The 23766-nt window shown below is 34.8% G+C and overlaps 1 protein-coding gene across 4 annotated transcripts in view; it reads right to left on the reverse strand.

The window, feature by feature from the left end:
- Nucleotides 1-23766, reverse strand: part of scube3 (signal peptide, CUB domain, EGF-like 3) — a 315447-nt gene that overhangs the window by 268220 nt on the left and 23461 nt on the right. The window contains exon 1 of one of the 4 annotated variants that reach the window (XM_021469709.3): nucleotides 13257-13587. The exons of 2 other annotated variants lie outside the window; for them this stretch is intronic. In XM_021469709.3, coding sequence (XP_021325384.1) covers nucleotides 13257-13365 — 109 coding nt within the window. In that variant the 5' untranslated portion in view covers nucleotides 13366-13587. 4 annotated transcript variants of the gene reach the window in all.

Genomic DNA, 23766 nt, shown 5'->3' on the forward strand with positions numbered 1-23766 from the left:
AGAGTAATCTAATGTTTATGCACAAATATAATATTGTATAGCTTCCTATTAAAAATCTGAATTTAAAAGAAATATTTGTGACTAAGGGGTGTACTTATATATGCTAAGCACTGTGTACACACACACACGTGCTTGTTTTTGTGAAAAGTGGGGACATTACATAGGTTTCCATTCATTTTATACTGTCCAAACCATATATTGTATTGCCCTCACCCCACCCCTAAACCCAACCATCACAGGAGACTGTGTGCAGCTTTCCTCTCTGATTAAACTCATCCTGTAGGATTTATAAGCATTTTGAGAAATGAGGACGTCACCAATGTCCTCATATTTCACCTCCTTTTTTGTAATACCTGTGTCATACCCATGTCAGATTTGTGTCCTGATATGTCACAAAAACACGTACGAACACACACACACACACACACACACGCACACACATACAGTTGAAGTCAGAATTATTAGGCCCCCTTTGACAACCCCCTCCCCCCGTTTATTTATATATATATATATATATATATATATATATATATATATATATATATATATATATATATATATATATATATATATATATATTAATTTGTTTTATTTATTTATTTTTTTAATATTTTTCAAATTATGTTTAACAGAGCAAGGAAGTTTTTACAGTATGTCTGATAATTTTTTTTCTTCTTGTTTGTTTTATTTTGGCTAAAATATTTCGTTTTTTTTTTTTTAAAAAAACATTTTAATTCATATCAGTGCCCGACCCTAAATAGTTTAGAAGAAATTGCAGTTAAAGATCCCAGTGCCAAATACAAAATTTCTACACTATATAGCAAATTTGTTAATGCTTCCAAAGAATCTACAAATCATAAAAGACTGGCTTGGATTGAAGACTTTCAAATAGATATTACAGAAAATGAATGGGAAGAAAGTTGTCTTCAAGCGCAAACATTATCAATCAATACCCGTTTTAAATTAATCCAATATAATTGGGTAATGAGAACATACATAACACCAGAAATGTTAAATAAATTTAATAGAAATATTCTGGACATTTGTGGAAAATGTTTGACTTACAAGGGCACACTGTTCCATTGTGTTTGGCAATGTGAGCACTTGCAATTCTTTTGGAAAGAAATAATTGGTGTAATCTCTAAAACTATTGGTAAAGAAATCCCTGTTTGCCCTAAAATCTGTATCCTTGGTCTTTTCCCACCTGCCTTATCGCTGAAGTCATATGAACAGAAGTTTATAAATCGGTGTCTATTACATGCGAAGCGCCTGATTGCCATTCACTGGAAAAGTACTCATGCTCCATTTTTGTCACTCTGGATTAAGGAAATGTCTTCCTGTATAGCAATGGAAAGGTTGACTTATTCAATCAAACAAAAAATGCACATATTCTACAAGATTTGGGACTTCTTCCTTCATTTTTTTAAATAACAGTGGACTGACTGTTTAGTAAACCCAAACAATGTGACTGTTAAAATACACTGTGTTTGTAATGACTAACTTTAATATACTTTCACTGGAATGTATATGTTGAAATGTCAATGTTTTAATGGTATTTATTTTTTATATATTTTTAATTTAACAAAATTGCCCTTTTTATTTTTATCTTTAAGTTTATTTTAGTTAATCTTTATTTTCTATTTATTTGTTTTTGTATTACTTTCCTCGCATGAGAATGCATTTTTTTTTATTCTATTCCTTTCTTTTTTTAATTTTTAATTTTTATTTTGAACATGGGGATGGGGCGGGAGTTCTTTTTTTTTTTTTTTTTAAAGATAAACAGGGGGGGCTAAAATATCAGGGGGCTTATAATTCAGACTGAATTTGAAATCTAAACAAACTTATGTCATTTACAGTATGTAATTTGCATATATTTCTATGTATTATATTACAGTATGGGACAGTTTCTCCATCCGTTGTAACACGTTTGCATGACCACGAACTCTTCCTGCACATCTGGAGCACAAAACCCGAAAACCAGAACAAGCTTCTTCAACGACACCATCCCTCCTCAACATCATCTCAAACACAGACACAAACAGACCTGCACATCCAGCGGTGGAGAACAGGTGCAGGTCACTGTTGCCCGACGCTTCTCCCCTACCCTAAAAGATGTGCGCCAAATCCTTGTTGTGGAAAATGAAAGAGTGAAAGTAGTTCTAATTACAAAATGTAAATATTGAGTTTTCCCACAATGGGAAGCAGACCACCCAAGATGCAAAACAACCCCCCTCTGCCTGCTCCCTCCCTTCGCCCGGCTCCCTTTCTCTAGATCGTCCACACAGCCCGTCATCAACAGCTTCACCAAACACACACACACACATATAGCAGCATCATGCTTGCGTAACACTCCAAGCAACCCCAACCTCCACCCGACACAAAATACAGCATTTGTTCCTTTCAGAGGCACTGTTGCACAAGCAGGTCACAGGTGAACGTCAAATACTTGACTTTATGGTGCTAAATACCTTTAAATGGCCTCCATCAGAATGTTCTGCAGCCCACATATGGAACCACGCAACATGTGGTCTGCATGGATGGAGCCCCAGGAGTGGCCATTTGTTGACGTTTGTTTGTAGGGAGAGCATGTCGCTGAGTGATGGGGAATGAGGGCTCAGCTGGGATCGAGATCTACTCATTCGCATGTCAGGACGTCTTCATTGGGAGGGTCTTCAAGAGACCCTGAAGACCCCAAAAATGCCTCTTTTCCAAAGATGCTGGTATTATCTAAACTCTTTAGGTTTAAATAGTACTTAAGATACCAAAAAAAAAAACTTAAAGATCCTTAAAGTTCAATGAAAGTGGCAGTAGATTTGTTTCCATCCAAAGATGCTAATTAAATTTATGCGCATAACTGGAATATCACATTAAAGGCGTGCGAATAAAGCAGCGATTCCATCCAACAAGTCAAAAAGAGAACAAAATGGTCACTTCCTAATTAGCTGGAACCAAATATAAACAGTAAAAACAGAATTTGCTGCAGTAGGAGAAGCTGCGTCAATCTTTTCTTTATTTAATAATTGATTTGCGCCTAAGAAGACAATGCCAACATGCAAAGAATGCGCGGTGGCGTTTGAAGGCGTCAGACTTTTAGCACAGACACTCCTGACAATTCTGGAGGTTTTTAATAATAACACTAATACTGAAACAGTTCAGGCATTTTAGAATGACCAAAACAACATTTCAGGGGCCTCATGTATCAACACTGCGTACGCACAAAAACTTTGTATATGCCAGGTTTCACGCTCACATTTGGATTTACTAACAATGAAATTAACGTGAGAATGTGAGTTGGTCCATGCCAACGTCATGTCTGGCGTTCGTGTATTTCTTGTGTGTGTATGTTTTATTTCCATCGGTGACTCCTAGAGGCAATTATGTTAAACTGCACACTACTAAGTATCGCACCAACACATGTGAAAAGCATTGCTATTCATTTATAATTGATCAAATTGGTTAATTGACATTTTTTTTGACCAATTATGTGATTTAGAAAATATAAAAGCATTTGCAAATGTATACAACCCTTAAGGCTCCTACACACCAGGACGTTTTTTTGTTTGCGTTTATCGTCAGCGTTTTACAAGACGTTTTTCAGTGTTAAACCCAAGCGCTTTTCACTGGTGTCAAGCTGAAGATTATGCTAAATCACTCTTTTGATGTTAGATGGCGCTGCACAACCATAAGCTTCTGACACCCGGTTATAACACAGAAGTGGAGGAGGGGAAGTTCACAGTCACACGCATGTTGTTAAAGTTACTGGTGACTCGAACAAGCATGGATGGTTCAAGCAGCAGCTCCAGCTCTAGCGATGAAGAAATGATTATTGTTCACCAGTGCAATAAGCAGCTCCACGTTCATATCGCCTCTGGGCATCTTCTTCAATGTGCGCTCGCATTGACAGCTTTGCGCTTTAGTGCCTCCAAGTGCCGTTTACGGTAACTTCAGCAGCTCCGTGCATGTAAAAAAAAGGGCCTGATCTGATTGGTGGAGAAGGTTGACACCGCGCATCAAAACAAAAAAAATGAGCATGAGGCGTTTTTTTAAAAATGACACTTTTGCGCCTGCCGTTTTGCGCGTTGGTGTGCACGATCACATTGACGCTCTTTATTTTGTTACGAGGCGTTAAACGTCAACGGAAAACACAAGCAAAAAATGTCTCTGTGGGCACGGGCCTTAAGTCTATGGCAATGGCAGTGTTGGCCTTATTAGAGGACATTGTCAATGGTCGAATCCGAAGGCTCCAAGGTGGCAAGGTGCGCGATGGGTGGCTTCTTGGTGAGTGATGCATTTAAACATATTATTCCAGCTAAGTTTATTTTATTTTATTTTATTGCACGCAATTATTTACCTGCATATCAGGAGATCGTGGTTATCCATTAAAGACATGTCTGTTCACCCCCCTCAACAACCCACAAAGTGACCAAGAGCGCAGATACAATGATGCCCATTCTCGCACTCGGTCAATTGTAGAGCGGGATACTGGGCAGCTGAAATGCCGGTGGCGCTGCCTTGATAAGAGCGGAGGGGTGCTGCTATACCGCCCTAACAAAGTGTACCTCTAATACATCTACAGTATGTCTCCCACAGACACGGATACTACTCCAGACAGTAAAGTGTCGCCCACAATTGAGGCAACTCTCTCCTCAAAGGGTGTTAGTTCAGCTTCCCCTGTTCCCTCACCTGTTCGGTCAACACTTTAACGGTGCGCTGGTATTTCCCTTTTAACCTGCACCTTTACATCAGAACATTTCTTTTTTAATTCACTCACAGTGCGATGTTCAGAATCAACTGTGTTAATCGCGCAAGCTAAACTCTCCCGCTCTATTTTTTCTTTTGTTATTAATTACTATCATCTCAAAAACATTGCAAGAATCAGATGCTTTGTTTCCAGTGAGGCCTTACAGAAACTTGTTCATGCTTTTATCAGCAGCAGGGTGGATTACTGTAACGACCTCCTCACTGGCCTTCCTAAAAGAACAGTCAGACAGTTACAGCTCATTCAGAACGCTGCGGCCAGGATTCTAACCAGAACCAGAAAATCAGAGCACATCACACCTGTCCCCAGGTCTTTACACTGGCTCCCAGTTACATTCAGAATAGATTTTAAAGCATTATTACTGGTCTATAAATCACTAAATAGCCTCAATACATTACATATATGCTCTCTTAATACAACCCTAACAGATCACTCAGATCATTAGCATCAAGTAAATTAGATATTCCAAGAGTTCAGTCAAAGCAGGGTGAATCTGCTTTCAGTTATTACGCCCCTCCCTGCTGGAATCAGCTTCCAGAAATGATCAGATGTGCTCCAACACTAGACATGTTCAAATAAAGACTGAAAACGCATCTGTTTAGCTGTGCCTTTACTGAATGAGCACTGCTACGTCAGACAGATCACACTGTTTTGTCTTTTGCTTTTTCAATCCTTTAAAACCACATTTTATTCTGTTTTTGATCATTTTATTATTCATTTTTATTTTCTTGTACTTGTCTCTTTTATTTCTGTTTATGTCAAGCACTTTGGATTCCCATTGTGTATGAAACGAGCTATATAAATAAATTTGCCTTGCATGTCAAATTTTTGTTTACACCATCACTATTAACAAATAAAGATTCCAAAAGCACAGCAGTTTCATAAGGGAACCATTCTGGAGTCCCTCGAGTACCTGAAAAACTTAAATAAGAAAAAGGCTGAATTGTTGAATATAATAAATCTTTGAGCAAGGATAACTTTAAATATATAATTAATACTAATTAAACTAACAGCATTTTCATTTTGCAGAGGAGTTGAACCTGATTTTAGGTATGCAATAATTGAATAATCAAATGTCTAATAATACTGCATAGTCTCCCTTTGACAAATTCAAAAAAAATTATCGATGTTCATTTGTCAAAGTTACAAACGGTACAATTTCTTACGCCTGAATGCTTTTGAAATTCTTATACAGTCACAGGCCTCAAAAAACGAAACGAAACGATCAATTATAATCCAAACTCAACATTGCATACACTCACGATATGACTATTGCGAATGATCACATTGTGATATCGATGCTGAAACAATATACTGTGCAGCCCTTTTAGGAAAAGTTGCAACTTTATTATAGCAATGCCATATAATATTAATTTTGGTACTCCTAAGAACCTTGTGGAGCAAAGACAATGACGGGGGTGATTTCGTCATTTGATTTCAACGCTTAGCGTTTTCCAAAAAATAAAGTTCACTATTAGAATTACAATATTTAATCTATAACCTACTGAAGAAAAATAGTAATTAATAGTTACATTAAAAAAGAACAGGCCAAATAAAACCCCATCAGCCTTTTGATTTAATTTGCCACCCCTGGGGTGACTACGTTAAATTAAAGGCACAGCACATTGATTTTATGGCACCAAGTTAAACTTTTACGGCACTCACGTACATTAAAAAAAATACAGGCTGAACATGGAGGATGGTCTCCGAGAGGCATTCTTAAAATGCAAGTTTTATACATTTATAACCACCTCAGAAAATATTGGGGTTCACAAGTCACTTGCATTGTGATTTTCTGTTGAGGAACATGCCAATATTCTAAAGAAACACTTTACATGAGAGCATGTGGTGCAGTAGAAAGCTTGATGCTAAAGTTTCTTCAAAAATGACACAAATATATATGAAAAGGCGGAAACACTAAGGCCCAGGCTTAGGTTGAGACAGGACTAGGCCTTAGTTAAATAAGGCTATTTTAGACACATTCATAAAAATGGCCTTAAAAAAATATTACTGGTGTGCACCTGAAGACAAAAAAAAATGACATTGACATATTTTAAGACATCTCTCCGCAAGTTATTTTGAGTTAAGACAGCTCAAACATGCAATTTAATCTTGACTAGCCTTAAACCTTGTTTGTGAAACCGGGGGTATAAGTATCAGCTGCATTCACTTATGAAGGCATATAGCTATTTTAAGTGAATAGACTTGATGCTTTTGAAGCTTTTGATGTTGCAGTCTTTTCATACATGTTTGTGTACTTGTTGAGATTGATGTGCATGCTTTTGAAAAAGTATCTTTAGGAAATGATGAACGCCAGAAAATGACATTATAAAAGGCTGTTCTGACATCAAAATCATGTAAAACTGACAAGATTATTTAGTCTGTCCCAAAAGAAATGTGATATTGCTATGTCTTTTAGTATTCATTTAATGAATGAATTTTACATTACATTACATTTACATTACATTTCCTTTTTTTTACATTTCCGGGTTTCTCAGTAGCGGAAGGCATCATGGCAAACTTGTAGTGAATCAGAGAGTATAACAAATAATTTAATTTACAATCCTATTAGTTGAAATAATAAAAGAAAAACTCCACAATGGTGTTTTCAAGACTTTTAGAAAAAGGAAAAAAATAGCGTGAGACTAATGACGGCAGGCAGGGGGAGAGAATAATGTCAAATTTACTCTCAGCCCCATAGACGCTGCATTAGAAACAACTCACATAAGCAGTAATTTGTTTATAGTAATTTGACAAAGATTACAGAATACATTCATAAATATAAATGTTCATACATTATTTTTTTTAAAATCTAACTATTAAAAACTCTCAAGGATTTAAGGTTATGATGAGCATTAAACAGGTCAAAACAGTCTTGTGAAAAGGGTCCATACAGTACATAGTAACTTAAACCCCACACTCTAAAAAATGCTGGGTTGTAACTCAATGTTAGGCCAGATTTCATTGGGTAAACAGGTGTCGTTTAAACTTTATTGGAAAAAAATGAACAACATTAAGTTTGTCCATGTTTGACCCAGCATCGTTTAATGACAACCCTACATTTTTAAGAGTGTATCCATGTAATTAATAATATATCACTTCTTTTAAACTTAAAGTAAGTGTACTATAATATGCATGTATGGTATGTTATGTATCTTGATGCAATCACATGCTGCATTTGCATTACAACACTACATAAACTATTTCCATTGGATTAAAAAGTGTCATTTAAAATCAACTGGGGAAAAAAACAACAACACAACATTGGGTCTATCCATGTTTGACCCAACATCATGTCAACTCTATGTATCTTGATGCAATCACATTATGAGCCACCTGATGAAAAAGTATAATAATTATATAAACTCCTTTTAAACATTTAATGCAGATAACCAAAGGAAATAAGCATTTTGAATTTTATGTGTTTGAGTTTTAAAAACATATAGTAAGTGTTTGCTTCAGATGCTTAGATATGTAATCGACTGGGAAAAAAACAACACAACATTGGGTTTATCCATGTTTGACCCAACATCGTGTCAACCCTATGTATCTTGATGCAATCACATGCTTAGCATAAGCATTAAAACATCATATAAACTACAGATATCATACAAGTACAATAGATAAAAAGCACCAACAGGCAGAACCCTGATGAAAAAACACTTTTTAGTGCATCATTTGGATACTGTCATATAATTCTCAGGATTTTTCAGTGTTTTTTTTTTTTTTTTTGTGTTTTTTTTTTTTTTTTTTGTAATTTGACGCAAAGATTATATAATAAATTCATAAACGTTCATGCGTTTTTTTAAAGATCTAACTATTAAAAACTCTCAAGGATTTAAGGTTATGATGAGCATTAAACAGGTCAAAACAGTCTTGTGAAAAGGGTCCATACAGTACATAGTAACTTAAACCCCACACTCTAAAAAATGCTGGGTTGTAACTCAATGTTAGGCCAGATTTCATTGGGTAAACAAGTGTCGTTTAAACTTTATTGGAAAAAAATGAACAACATTAAGTTTGTCCATGTTTGACCCAGCATCGTTTAATGACAACCCTACATTTTTAAGAGTGTAACTGTGTAATTAATAATATATCACTTCTTTTAAACTTAAAGTAAGTGTACTATAATATGCATGTATGGTATGTTATGTATCTTAATGCAATCACATGCTGCATTTGCATTACAACACTACATAAACTATTTCCATTGGATTAAAAAGTGTCATTTAAAATCAACTGGGAAAAAAAACAACAACACAACATTGGGTTTATCCATGTTTGACCCAACATCATGTCAACCCTATGTATCTGATGCAATTACATTATGAGCCACCTGATGAAAAAGCACTCTTTAGTGCCTTATTTGGATACTATCATATATCATATAATTCTCAGGATTTTCCACTATTTTTTTTTTTTTTGGTAATCTGAAGTAAAGATGATATAATACAAATATAAATGCATATTAATGTTCATGTTTAAAAAAAAAAAAGCGAACTATTCAAAACTTTCAAGGATTTAAGATTATGATGAGCATAATCTTATGCTTATGAAAAGGGTCCACACAGTACACAGTAACCTAAATCCTACACTCTACAAAATGCTGGGTTGTAACTCAATGTTAGGCCAAATATCATTGGGTAAACAAGTGTCATTTCAATTTAATTGAAAAAAAAATTAACAACGCTGGGTTCGTCCATGTTTGACCCAACATTGTGTTATGACAACACTATATTTTAAGAGTGTATTCATGTAATAATTATATAAACTCCTTTTAAACATTTAATGCAGATAACCAAAGGAAATAAGCATTTTGAATTTTATGTGTTTGAGTTTTAAAAACATATCTAATCTGAAGCAAATGCTTACTATATGTAATCAACTGGGGAAAAAACAACACAACATTGGGTTTATCCATGTTTGACCCAACATCGTGTCAACCCTATGTATCTTGATGCAATCACATGCTTAGCATAAGCATTAAAACATCATATAAACTACAGATATCATACAAGTACAATAGATAAAAAGCGCCAACAGGCAGAACCCTGATGAAAAAACACTTTTTAGTGCCTTATCTGGATACTGTCATACAATTCTCAGGATTTTTCAGTGTTTTTTTTTTTTTTTTGTAATTTGACGCAAAGATTATATAATAAATTCATAAACGTTCATACGTTTTTTTTTTTTAATAAACTATTAAAAACTTAAGGATTTAAGATTATGATGAGCATTAAACAGGTCATAACAGTCTTGTGAAAAGGGTCCATACAGTACATAGTAACTTAAACCCTACACTCTACAAAATGCTGGGTTGTAACTCAATGTTAAGCCAAATATCATTGGGTAAACAAGTGTCATTTAAATTTAACACAAAGTTTTTTTTTTTAATTAACACAACATTGGGTTTGTCCATGTTTGACCCGACATTGTCTTATAACAATCCTACTTTTTTTTTTGTGTGTCCATGTAATAATTAATAATGTATTATTTTATTCATTCAATCATTTTCTTTTTGGCTTAGTCCCTTTATTAATCCGGGGTCGCCACAGCGGAATGAATCGCCAACTTATCCAGCACGTTTTTACGCAGCGGATGCCCTTCCAGCCACAACCCATCACTGGGAAACAACCACCCACTCATTCTCACTCATACACTACAGACAATTTAGCCTACCCAATTCACCTGTACCACGTGTCTTTGGACTGTGGGGGAAACCGGATCACCCGGAGGAAACCCACGCAAACGCATGGAGAACATGCAAACTCCACACAGACACGCCAAATGACCCAGCCGAGGCTCTAACCAGCGACCTTCTTGCTGTGAGGCAACAGCACTACCTACTGAGCCACCCCGTCACCTATTCATTCATTCATTCATTTTCTTGTCGGCTTAGTCCCTTTATTAATCCGAGGTCACCACAGCGGAATGAACCGCCAACTTATCCAGCACGTGTTTACGCAGCGGATGCCCTTCCAGCTGCAACCCATCTCTGGGAAACATCCACACACACATTTACAGACACACTTAAACTATGGACAATTTAGCCTACCCAATTCACCTGAATCGCATGTCTTTGGACTGTGGGGGAAACCGGAGCACCCAGAGGAAACACAGGGAGAACATGCAAACTCCACACAGAAACGCCAATTGAGCCGAGGCTCGAACTCAGCGATCTTCAGCAACAGCACTACCTACTGCACCACTGCGTCGCCCGCATCGCCTATTATTTTATTTAAACATTTAATTTAGATAACCAAAGTAAATTAAAGCATGTTGAATTTTAAGTGTTTGAGTTTTAATAATTTATCTGAACATCTGAAGCAAACGCTTATGTATCTTGATGCAATCACATGCTGCATTTGCATTACAACATATAAACTACTTCTATTAGGTAAAAAGTGTCAATTAAATTTAATTGAATAAAATAAAAATAACAACATTGGGTTTGTCCATGTTTGACCCAACATCATGTTATGACACCCTGACATTTTGTAGAGGGTCTCCATGTAATAATTAATAATTTATCACTCCTTTTAAACATTTATTTCAGATAACCAAAGTAAATATAAGCATCTGGAAATTTAAGTGTTTGAGTTTTAAGAATGTATCTGAACATCTGAAGCAAACACGTGAGTGTCTTAATGCAATAACATGCTGCATTTGCATTGAAACACTATACAAACTATTCATTTAAATATAATTAAAAAAAACTAAATTGGGTTTGTCCATGTCTGACCCAACATCGTGTTAAAACCCTACATTTTTAGAGTGTATCCATCTAATAATTAATAACATATCACTCCTTAATCACTCCTTTTAGAAATGTATTTTAGATAACTAAAGGAAATGTAAGTATCTTGACTTTAAGTGTTAAGTACATATCTGAGCATCTGAAGCAAATGCTTATGTATCTCGATGCAATGCTGCATTGGCATTAAAACACTATATAAACCATTTCCATTAGGTTAAAAAGTGTCATTTAAATTCAGTGGAAAAACAATTAACACAACATTGGGTTTGTCCATGTCTGACCCAACACTGATTCAATGACAACCCTACATATCTTAATGCAATCACATGCTGCATAAGCATTAAAGCACCATATAAACTACAGATTTCATACAAGTACAATAGATTAAAGAGCCACCATGCAGAACCCTGATGAAAAAGCACTCTTTAGTGCCTCATTTGGACACTATCATACAATTCTCAGGATTTTCCAACCATGTGAACGTAAAAACCACTCTGTTCCACAGGTGCTTAAGACAGATCTGCAGACAAAACCTTTGGTAACACTTTATGTTGATGGTCCATTTGAGTATTAGTAGACTATCTGCTTAATATCGGTTGATACTGCTCCTTCAACAGACATTTAACTGACTATAAGAAACTCTCCAAACAACCCTAACCTAACAGTCCACTTATAATCTAATGAGAATTGGTTGTCATGTTGATGGAATGTAACTTACTTCAACAAACAAACCATCAAGATAAAGTGTGACCAAACCTCTTAAGTAAAACAAATGTTAATGATGTTTTGTTTTTAATTATAAGTTAGCTTTAGGATTCTGTTCCTCCCCTTTAAACTCAAGGCTGCTTAACTCAAAAATGATCAGAAGACAGAACCCGATGCTGCTTCATATACACAGCCTATTCAGTTACAACGCACAAGAAAAAAAATGTATTTCACACCATGCATAACCAAACACAACTACAATATGACGGATTAGTAAATGTATATATAGGCTAGTTTAAGTCAAAATGATTAGCTCTCCTGTGGATTTTTGTCAAATATTTCCCAAATGATGTTTAACAGAGCAGGGAATTTTCCATAGTAATTTCTATAATATTTTTTCATCTGGAGAAAGTCTTTTTTGTTTTATTTCGTCAAGAATAAAAGCAGTTTTTACATTTTTGAAGACCATTTTAAGGTCAGTATTATTAACCCCCTTAAGCAATTGTCTACAGAACAAACCATCATTATGCAATGACTTGCCTAATTACCCTAACTTTCCTAATTAACCTATAGTAAAGCCTTTGAAATTGCACTTTAAGATGAACACTAGTCATATATTAAGTACTGTCATCATGGCAAACAAAATAAATCACTTGTTAAACATTTAGTTAAAACTCTCATGTGGAAAATATCTCTGGTAAACAGAAATACAAACAGGAGAGCTAATAATTCTGACTTTTATTGTATTTTAAAAAGTAGTTTTATGCATCATCATTGCGGTAAAGTCTCAAATAAATCATGTAAACCCTCCACAGGCTCGAGCACGTTATAATAATACTAATACTAAACACACCTGCGCGGTATAAACAGTTAAAATACCGGGTTAAGTCCTACTTCAGGCACTGTCGGGGGCAAAAACCCGCGTCCCGTAAGTTGCTCCTACAAGCACAAATAACCAAAACGGCGATTCTCCTCCCCGTGTCTCTCAGCAGAAAGGTGTGTATCATGTGGAGGGTAAAGAAGAAGGAAACTTACCTTGCGGGTTTCTGCTGGCAAAAACACCGGCTGGACCCTGGACAAAGGCGACCAGAGCGACGCTGAATAATCCAAAACCAGCGCGCATCAGAACATGCATGAACATCATCGCAAAACACAAAAAACACCTTGAATCTTCAGTGAGACTGGCGAGGAGGTTTTTAAAAGAGGGCAAACTGAGAGAGTCTTGAGTCCAGACGTGGATGTGCGGTATTCCCGGGTGTTCGCGAGCGAGAGAGTGCTTTATTTGTTGGTTTTGCGGAGACTGAGTGCGCGGAGAACAGGAGGAGAAACACGGTCGACTTGAGCACTCATGATCTTCAGGAGACACAGAGAGAGAGGAGAGAGAGAGAGAGAGATAGAGAGAGAGAGAAAAAGGGGGAGGAGAGACGCACAACAGCGCGCTCTCTCTCTCTGATTGTTAGTCGATGGATCTGTATTGGTCAATCCTAAATGGCTAAATTAAAAGTTCCAAAAATTACTGATCACGACAGATTAGTCCGTAACACTTTAAATTAATAGCCGATTAGTAAGTGTCTACTAGTGTAAATATAAATAGTATATTAAAATTGTTATTGTTAGTTAATAGTTTACGTATTTTGTGATTCACAAATGTTTTCCGTTTATAATTGCATGATGGGATGTGGATCCCATCATGCAAGCTTTAATTGTGCTTTTAAAAGCTTTTAAAACTATTGCGTTTTAATAGTTTTGACAGAGGGATGTGGATCCCTCTGTCGACTTCTGATGTTGAAAATTCAACTAACAAAGCGACTTAAATTTGCATTTTAGTAGTTTGATATAGGCTAATATAAAGTACAAGAAATAATATATAAAGAAATAAGCCTGTAAAATAGCAGAAAATAACATCTTAGAAAAAAAGGTGGTACAAATAATGTTCCTCAAGGAACAGTTTTGTACCTTTGTAAAAGTTGCACCCAGTACAAGAAAAAAGCAATCTGTCCAAGTTTTACACTTAAAACTGTGGCCTTTTGTCATTATAGGCAAATAACAAACTGGCCAACACATTCAACTTTCCACAGTCTGAGAAATTTGGCTTTTTGTATAATAAAAATTTAATTAACATAATAACAATATTTTAGAGCTTCATAATTTTTCTAGCTTCTCTTGTAAAAAAAGTACATTTCAAAATTCATGGATAACAACAATAACCTAACAAGTAATAATATGAGCTGCTTTTAATGTTTCATAACTTTTCATTGTTCATTTTTCTTTGAAGAACAAGGTACAAGATTTAGAATAAAAGAAATGTTTTCTCTATAACAACAATGGAGTGAAAGTTGACTTTACTAGCATCAGATAATGCTTGGTCTTAAACCCTTTTTCAATAGGTTATTTAGATAACTTGTTATAACATTTCGATTTTAATCTAGACTTGAACCCAATAATATCAATGAGACCTATTACATTTGAAATGACTGAGTATAAATGCAGCAAGAGTTAAAGAATCATTACACTAAAAGCTCTCAGCTGAAACGTTTGTTATTCTTTTCTCGGGTTGTTTAGTTGATAAATTACTGAGTCCGCACCTACTTGTCATAATTTGTTATTCAGAAACAAATAGAGGGTACAAAAAAAAATGGCAGAAAAAAAACACCGGAATTAATGGAGCTTGTTAAATGACACCAAGATTTCTGCCTTATGAACGTCTTCAATTTTTTCATTTATTTTATGCTTCCCCTTCTCTCTTCCTGATGCATAACCAAGCAGCAACCTCCCGCTTTCCCTCGTGAAGCAAATACGGAAAAAACAAACTGCAATTCAGCAAAATTCTTATAGTCCTGGCTCCATAATAGATCAAATTTCTACTGAGCCCACTGTAAAATGGCCAACTTTACAACAGAAAAAAGAAAAAAAAACACTTTCGGCCTGGTACAAAGAACGATTTTGGTTCATAGAGATAATGTTACCCTTTGTGACAACTGTGAGGGGGGGGGGGGGGGGTTGGGGTTATAACTCATCCGTTTATAGTTATAAGTTAATTAAGGGCGTGGCTACTTGAGTGACAGCTAAGTCTCGCTGGTCAGTTACATCCTCTCCGCTGATTCCGGCTGATTAGCTGCTGAACTTAGCATATACATGACATTTTTGTGTGGTATTGGTTTTACACAGTCAGTTGCTTTTTGAAATTATTTCTTACAATTATTAGATGATATGGCATGCTGTGGGCACTTAATTGTGCTCCCAATCCATTCACGTGGCCTCCATTTCCCAGGGGAGTGAAATTATATACTTATACCATCTCTATATGTTTTATTTAAGATTATTTATCATTTATCTTTTAGGCTCTATTGTAGGCTCTAGACGGTCATCTGAAGCATTGTCATACAGTGTTATGCCTGGATTTCATAATTAGCCTTGCATTTACTAACACAGACTATATTTGGAGTGTTTGGAAGCAATTCACGCTTTCCTCCTGTAGAAAAACTCTCAATGTATTACAACAGTGTTTTTAAAAGGCTAAATACTTTCTTGATGTAGTGTACAGCCAAGTACATGTGGTCAGAACACAAACGAGTCGCAGGTAATGATGTTTTAAAAGTTTCTCCCAAAGAAAATCCGGTCTAAGCAAAATACTAGCAGGCGTCTGTAGCTCCACTCACGCTCCGCCTCTTTGCCCTTGTTTGGTATCCCCCAGTCGGTGCGATGACGCACGAACAATATGGCGACGGTTGGCCACGCCTACTTGTAGCTTCTTTTGCGTTCTTCAGAACCCTATGGATGACGTCACGGATACTACATCCATATCTTTTACACTATGTGTGTAACATTTCATTTTTAATTTAGACTTGATCCCAATAATATCAATGAAATCGGTCACACAATGGAGGACAAAACCTGCACAAACAATAAATAAATAAATCCGCAAATGAATGCATGAATGAATAAATTAATCCACAAATTCCTGCATAATCTCCTACCACAGCTATGCTGATGACACTCAGATCTACCTAGCCTTACAGCCTAATGACTACAGCCCCATTGACACCCTCTGCCAATGCATCGATGAAGTGAGCAATTGGATGTGCCAAAACTTTCTTCAGTTAAACAAAGAGAAAACTGAAATTATTGTGTTTGGAAACAAAGATGAGGTTCTCAAGGTAAATGCGTACCTTGGCACTAAAGGTCAAATGACAAAAAATAAGGTCAAGAATCTTGGTGTGACTCTGGAGTCAGATCTGAGTTTCAACAGTCATGTCAAAGCAGTCAGTAAATCAGCATACTATCATCTCAAAAACAGCAAGAATCAGATGCTTTGTTTCTAGTGAAGATTTAGAAAAACTTGTTCATGCTTTTATCAGCAGCAGGGTGGATTACTGTAATGGACTCCTCACTGGTCCTCCTAAAAAGACAGTCAGACACTTGCAGCTCATCCAGAACGCTGCAGCCAGAATTCTAACCAGAACCAGAAAATCAGAGCACATCACACCTGTCCTCAGGTCTTTACACTGGCTGCCAGTTACATTCAGAATAGATTTTAAAGTATTATTACTGGTCTATAAATCACTAAATGGCCTAGGACCTAAATACATCACAGATATGCTCACTGAATACAGACCTAACAGATCACTCAGATCATTAGGATCATATAAACTAGAAGTTCCAAGAGTTCAGTCAAAGCAGGGTGAATCGGCTTTTAGCCACTATGCCCCTCGCTGCTGGAATCAGCTTCCAGAAATGATCAGATGTGCTCCAACATTAGGCACATTCAAATCAAGACTGAAAACACATCTGTTTAGCTGTGCCTTTACTGAATGAGCACTGTGCTGCGTCCGACAGATCGCACTATCATGTTTTTCTCTTCTTCTTCATTCTTTATATCACATTTTACCTGTTTTTATGTTTTGTTTTGTTTTTATGCATTTTTATTATTTGTTTTTATTTTTATTTTACTTGTTTCTTTTATTCTTCTTTATGTAAAGCACTTTGAATTGCCATTGTGTATGAAATGTGCTATATAAATAAACTTGCCTTGCCTTGCCTTGCCATAAATAAAACAATAAATAAATAAATAAATAAATGTATAAAGAACGAATAGTATGGTCAGATAAATAAATTAAAATCACACGAATGTGGTGTAAATAAGAAAATGTTAAACTGAAAGTTGATTTTTTTCCCTCTTTCAAATGTTGATTCATTTTTGAAATGTACAGTAGATCTGTAATTATTTTTCCTCACCTCAACATGCTGATTAGGAGGTGTCTGTCAATTTAAATATAGATTTGTTATTTTGCATATTTATATTATGCATGGATTTGCATATGTATAATTCATTTATTTGCACCTTTATTGTATTTGCAGGTTGCATCCTCCATATAACACAACTCACACCTGTAATGATTGAGCATAACGCCCGATTCACACAGGGCTTTAGCGTCATCGCTACACAGAGGGCGTGTCTGAAGTTGGGCTGACGCGATCGTCATAGTAGCGTCAGCCAATGGAATTAGTGAGCAATAGACCACTGTCTGAGCTGGTGTATTTGCATAAAGTGATCTGATTGGCTGATGCTTCCGTCGGCGCTTGAAAAGTTGAGAAAGTCCAAACTTCTGTAGTGAGCAATGCCACTGAAGCACACAATGCAGTTCGGCAATGCTTGATATCACCCATTCATAGTGATTGGGAAGCATTGACGCTGAATGTGTGAATGGGGCATAAAGAGTTATAGAATCATCACACTACGAAAGCTCTCAGCTGAAACGTTAGTTGTTTTTTTTCTACTGTTGTTCATTAAATAAATTACTAAGTGTAGACCTACAATGGTACTCATTTGCCATTCAGAAAACAAATTGAGAGGAAACAAGTACAAGAAAGAGGCGGCACGGTGGTTCAGTTGTTAGCACTGTTGCCACACAGCAAAAAGGTTGATGGTTCAAGTCCCAGTTGGCATTACTTAAAATACCAAGTTTTGGCATCAAAAATTTAAAAGGTGTGTTTAACTTACTCATTACGCCAGCAAAAATACTAAGTTCTCTGAAAAACGATTATTTATTTATTTAAACAATTCACCATGTCTCTGTTTAAAATGATTGGTTGCACTTGAAATTCTGCCTTGACAACCGCGCTGATTGGACTGAATTTTGCTGAAGCGCAGCAGGACAGAGGCACTACCTGAACCCATCTGATGAAAGAGAAAAGGGACTAAATTACTAGATATTTAAATGCTTATATTAATTTTTTCTTAATTGATATACACACAAGGGCGACACGATATCGCAGTGGGTAGCAATGTCGCCTCACGCAAAAAGGTCGCTGGGTCGAGTCCCGGCTGGGTCAGTTGGCATTTTTGTGTAAAGTTTGCATGTTCTCCCCGTGTTGGCGTGGGTTTCTTCCGGGTGCTCCAGTTTCCCCTACAAGTCCAAACATATGTGCTGTAGGTGAATTGGGTAAGGTAAATTGTCCGTAGTGTATGTGTGTATGTCCTGGTGCTCCAGGTAGGAGGTTGAGCATTAGGCTAATGACCCACCTTGTATTAATTCTAAACACCAATATGGTGCAGCTAAATATAAACTTCGATTTAAACGGCCCTGGGAGTAAGTAAGTTAATATAAAAGCTGAAAAATTTTTGAATTTTAGTCTATTAGCCATTTTAAATTATCTGTAATTAAACATTTAAGTTAATTCAATAAAGAGAGCACATTTGATTAACTCAATTAATTGAGGTGTTGATTTCCCATTACTCAAATGAACTGAGGGAATCACTTCCCTTAAATCATTTGAGTAGTCTCAACTTATCAGGGTTTATAGTGTATAGGTGAATTCATGGCCAGATTAACGTAAAGGCTGAAGCCCCAGGGCCCACGGAAGTAAGGGGCACTTGATTGGCTAAAGAATCAATTTGCACTATGACGCGGGAAAAGTCTCTTTGCGTTATGCTTTCTCTCGTTGATAATGTGAAGTTTTCCTTTCGATTCACTACTGTTTAAATACAGTTACGTCAGGACGAAACTGGGGCCCAGAGTGGCTGTAGCCCAATCAGAATATTGAAAAGGCCTGTTTTAGTCACCCATAAGGGTGATTAGATGTCCCTTTTTTCCCAGGACAGTCTCTTATTTCAGCACAACCCCGAGAACTGTCCAGTAAAAGGTAGGCTAACCAACCTTCAAACAGTCATCATTGATACATTTGTAAATGTAGCAACAGAAGCTGAGATAGGCGAAATCATGCTGGATAGACTCAGAACTGAAGAGCCGTCTCGGCCTCATTACACAATGTAACAGAGACAGAGTGCGAACATATCAAATAGCCTACACAAGCAGTTATCAAAATATCCATTGTTGCGGAGTATCAACTGTATCTCAAGTAAATACACTCGGTTGTGCTTTACAGTAAGTCTAACTGAACCAGTTCGAATGCAAACTTTTTTTTTTTTTTTTTTTTACAGATGTTTACTTTGCTCCTTTTATGAAAACGACAGTAATAATATGGATCAATGAAATATTGATGCTGGCTTTTATTAGACAACATATCTGATGCATAAATAAATATCTGATAAATAAATAAATAAAATAAGGATGCTAATGTTAGCCAGCTGTAACTCAGAAGATGACAATAAGCTATTTTGGATATTAGAAGCATGAATATTAAAGATATTATATCATTAGGGATATATGATATGAAGTTATAAAGAACCTTATTAAAGGTAAAGCGCTATTTAAAGTATTTATTCTAAAGCACTAATTTAGGAAGTTTTTTTGTTTGTTTTTTGTTTTGCTGATTGTTTGAACTTTAAAATTCATATTATGTCATTACCTATGACCTGCCTATTTTAATATAATAAAAATATAAAATATATAACAACAATTAAATATAAATCAAATGGTGGAAAATTAAATAATATTGATTAGTAAATTATTAATAACAACAACAGCAACAAAAATTATATATATATATATATATATATATATATATATATATATATATATATATACATATACATACATATATACATACATACATATATACATATATATATACATATACATACATATATATATATACATACATATATATATACATACATATATATATATACATACATATATACATACATACATATATATATATACATACATATATATATATATATATATATACATACATATATATATATACATACATATATATATACATACATATATATACATACATATATATATATATACACACATACATATATATATATATACATACATATATATATACATACATATATATATACATACATATATATATACACATACATATATATATACATACATATATATATATACATACATATATATATATATACATACATATACATATATATATATATATATATACATATATATACATATATATACATATATATACATATATATATATATATATATATACACATATATATATATATATATATATATATATATATATATATATATATATATATATATTTATATATACACATATATATATATATATATATATATATATATATATATACACATATATACATATATACATATATATATATATATATATATATATATATATATATATATATATATATATATATATATATATATATATATATATATATATATATACACACATATATACACATATATATATATATATATATATATATATATATATATACACATATATACATATATACATATATATATATATATATATATATATATATATATATATATATATGTATATATATATATATATATATATATATATATATATATATATATATATATATATATATATATATATATATTATATACTTTGAGGTAAAAAAAATTTTTTAAAAGGGGGGTCCTTGGATTTGCTATAGCCCCAGGACCTAATGTGTTCTTAATCCGGCCCTGGGTAAATTAACTGAACTAAATTGTCCATAATGTATGTGTGTGAATGAGTGTGTATGGGTGTTTCCCAGTCATGGGTTGCAGCTGGAAGACCATCCGTTGTGTAAATCATATGCTGGAATTGTTGGAGGTTCATTCCATTGTGGCGACCCCTGATGAATATAAGACTAAGCCGAAGGAAGATGAATGAAGTACAGAAGAAAAAAACATTATGGAGAGTTTCTTGTTGAATGACACCAAGATTTATTTGGACTATATTTGGAGTGTTTGGAAGCAATTCACGCTTTCCTCCTGTAGAAAAACTCTAAATGTATTACAACAATGTTTTTAAAAGGCTAAATTCTTTCTTGATGTAGTGTACAGCCAAGTACATGTGGTCAGAACACAAACGAGTCGCAGGTAATGATGTTTTAAGAGTTTCTCCCAAAGAAAAGCCGGTCTAAGCAAAATACTAGCAGGCGTCTGTAGCTCCACTCACGCTCCGCCTCTTTGCCCTTGTTTGGTATCCCCCAGTCGGTGCGATGACGCACGAACAATATGGCGACGGTTGGCCACGCCTACTTGTAGCTTCTTTTGCGTTCTTCAGAACCCTATGGATGACGTCACGGATACTACATCCATATCTTTTACACTATGTGCGTAACATTTCATTTTTGATTATAAAATAAAATTTTCAATAAAATTATAACATTTTTGATAAAACAACACAATTCTTGAGATGTTTTTGGGAGAACTTAATTGTTTCAGCTCACTTTAAACAAGTAGTTTGAACAAGCAGCCAAATGTCTTTTTTTTTTATTGAGTGCATATGAACATCTCCAAGTTCACAAATGCATTTCTCTCAGTTTGACCTTGCAGGAAATCACAGTCGCGGGAGAGTTGGAGTGTGTGTGTATTTGTGAGGGTCAGCAGGGGTCACACACACTCATCTCGCCCCAAAACTCCAGCATCTGTGTGCTCTTGGTTAACTGATAATTGATATTCGGTTGCATATTTCGATCCGTCTTGCACATTGGCATCCCCGAGGCATTGCAATCGAGCTCCTGGCGCACCGCGTATCCCACAATCTGCAGGAGTGATCGTGTCGGGACAGGCCTGTTCAAACACTAAAATGATTCAGAAGACAATTAACCCCTGGAACAATTAAAACCATGCATGCCAGAGGTGTGACTTCATCGTGCTCAAAAACTCCAAATCCACTGGGAGCAGATGGAAAAATGAGACTTTTCTGGGAAACTATGCTGGCTTGAGCCAAAATGGTGGGCGATTGTTGCTCACCGTTAGACCTTTGGCCATTATGTGGAGTTCATAACAGGGAATGTACGGTGTTTTCATTACTCACACACACAAAAAAAAAAAAATCTGTAAATTAGCAGAATTCTGTATCTTGATTCATGTGTCTATTTATTCCTCATTTATTTGTGCTTCCGAATTGCATTATGGGACTTTGATCTTTCTTCCAACAACTTTTTAACATTAAAATGTTCAATGAAGTGACTTTGGTGAACATTTTTAATAGTTTAAAGTGATGTATTTTCTGGGTTGGTGTTGTATATTATGGCACAAAAACCTTGTAATAAACTGCAGGCACATTTTCAGTTATTTTACAGACTTATTTCTCCCCGTATTTTTTCTCATACATTATATCATATCAAACAACTAAAATTCCAATAAAAGTCACTTTATTAAACTGTAATAATTATAAAGCAACATCGAAAGTCGAAAGAGCAGAGATCATCATCCCATAATGCAATTCACAACAGTAAATAAACTGAATATCACTTGTGAAATCACAGAAACTGCTAATTAACAGATATATTTATCACAGTGAGAGTGAGACAAAAATGAGGTCTTTATTGGAAGGACAACTAGTGTCGAAAATATGAAGGACACTGATAAAAGTTGACTAACAGCAGTTATGTGATTCCATACTGTCATTAAACAACATAGAACAAGCTTTTTCCATGTCAAAAAAGTTAAATATAATAACAAATAATAATAATAATAGTAAAAAAAAGTGTTTGATTTCAACTGCAAAATAAAAAGCTAAAACAAAAAAATTCTGAAACCTGGTTAACAGTAAGTTCCCTTAAAATAAACGTAAAGTTTCCTAAATTTACAAATTTAAGTGGATTGTACACAAAACAATTAAGTTGTCGCAGAAAAAATCTCATTTAAAACAAATTTGAACAAGCAGCAAAAACATTTGAGTGAACTTGATTGCTTTGTTAAATCCACTTAAATTTGCCAAAACTATTAAGTCAATCGATTTGTATTGGGCCAACATAAAGGAATCAAGTTATCTTATTAGTTTTTACTAAATTAAGTGGATTAAAACAAAACAATTAAGTTGTCCTACAAAACCTCAAGTTTTGTGTTGTTTGAACTTAATTTTTGGAGTGCATTTTAAAAAATTACTTTTGCTGCTTGTTCAAGGTACTTATTCAAAATAAGTTGAAATATCACAAATCATAAGGTTGTTTTATGGTCAATCCACTTAGATTGACCTTAAAAAAACTCCAGCAATGTGTTGTTTCAGCTAATTTTATAGACAAGTAGTTTGTGCTTAATTTTTGTAGTGTTCTAAAAAATGACTTTTGCTGCTTGTTCAAACTACTTGTTTGAAA

This window comes from Danio rerio, chromosome 23 (genome assembly GCF_049306965.1).
Source record: "Danio rerio strain Tuebingen ecotype United States chromosome 23, GRCz12tu, whole genome shotgun sequence".
Classification (NCBI taxonomy): domain Eukaryota; kingdom Metazoa; phylum Chordata; class Actinopteri; order Cypriniformes; family Danionidae; genus Danio; species Danio rerio.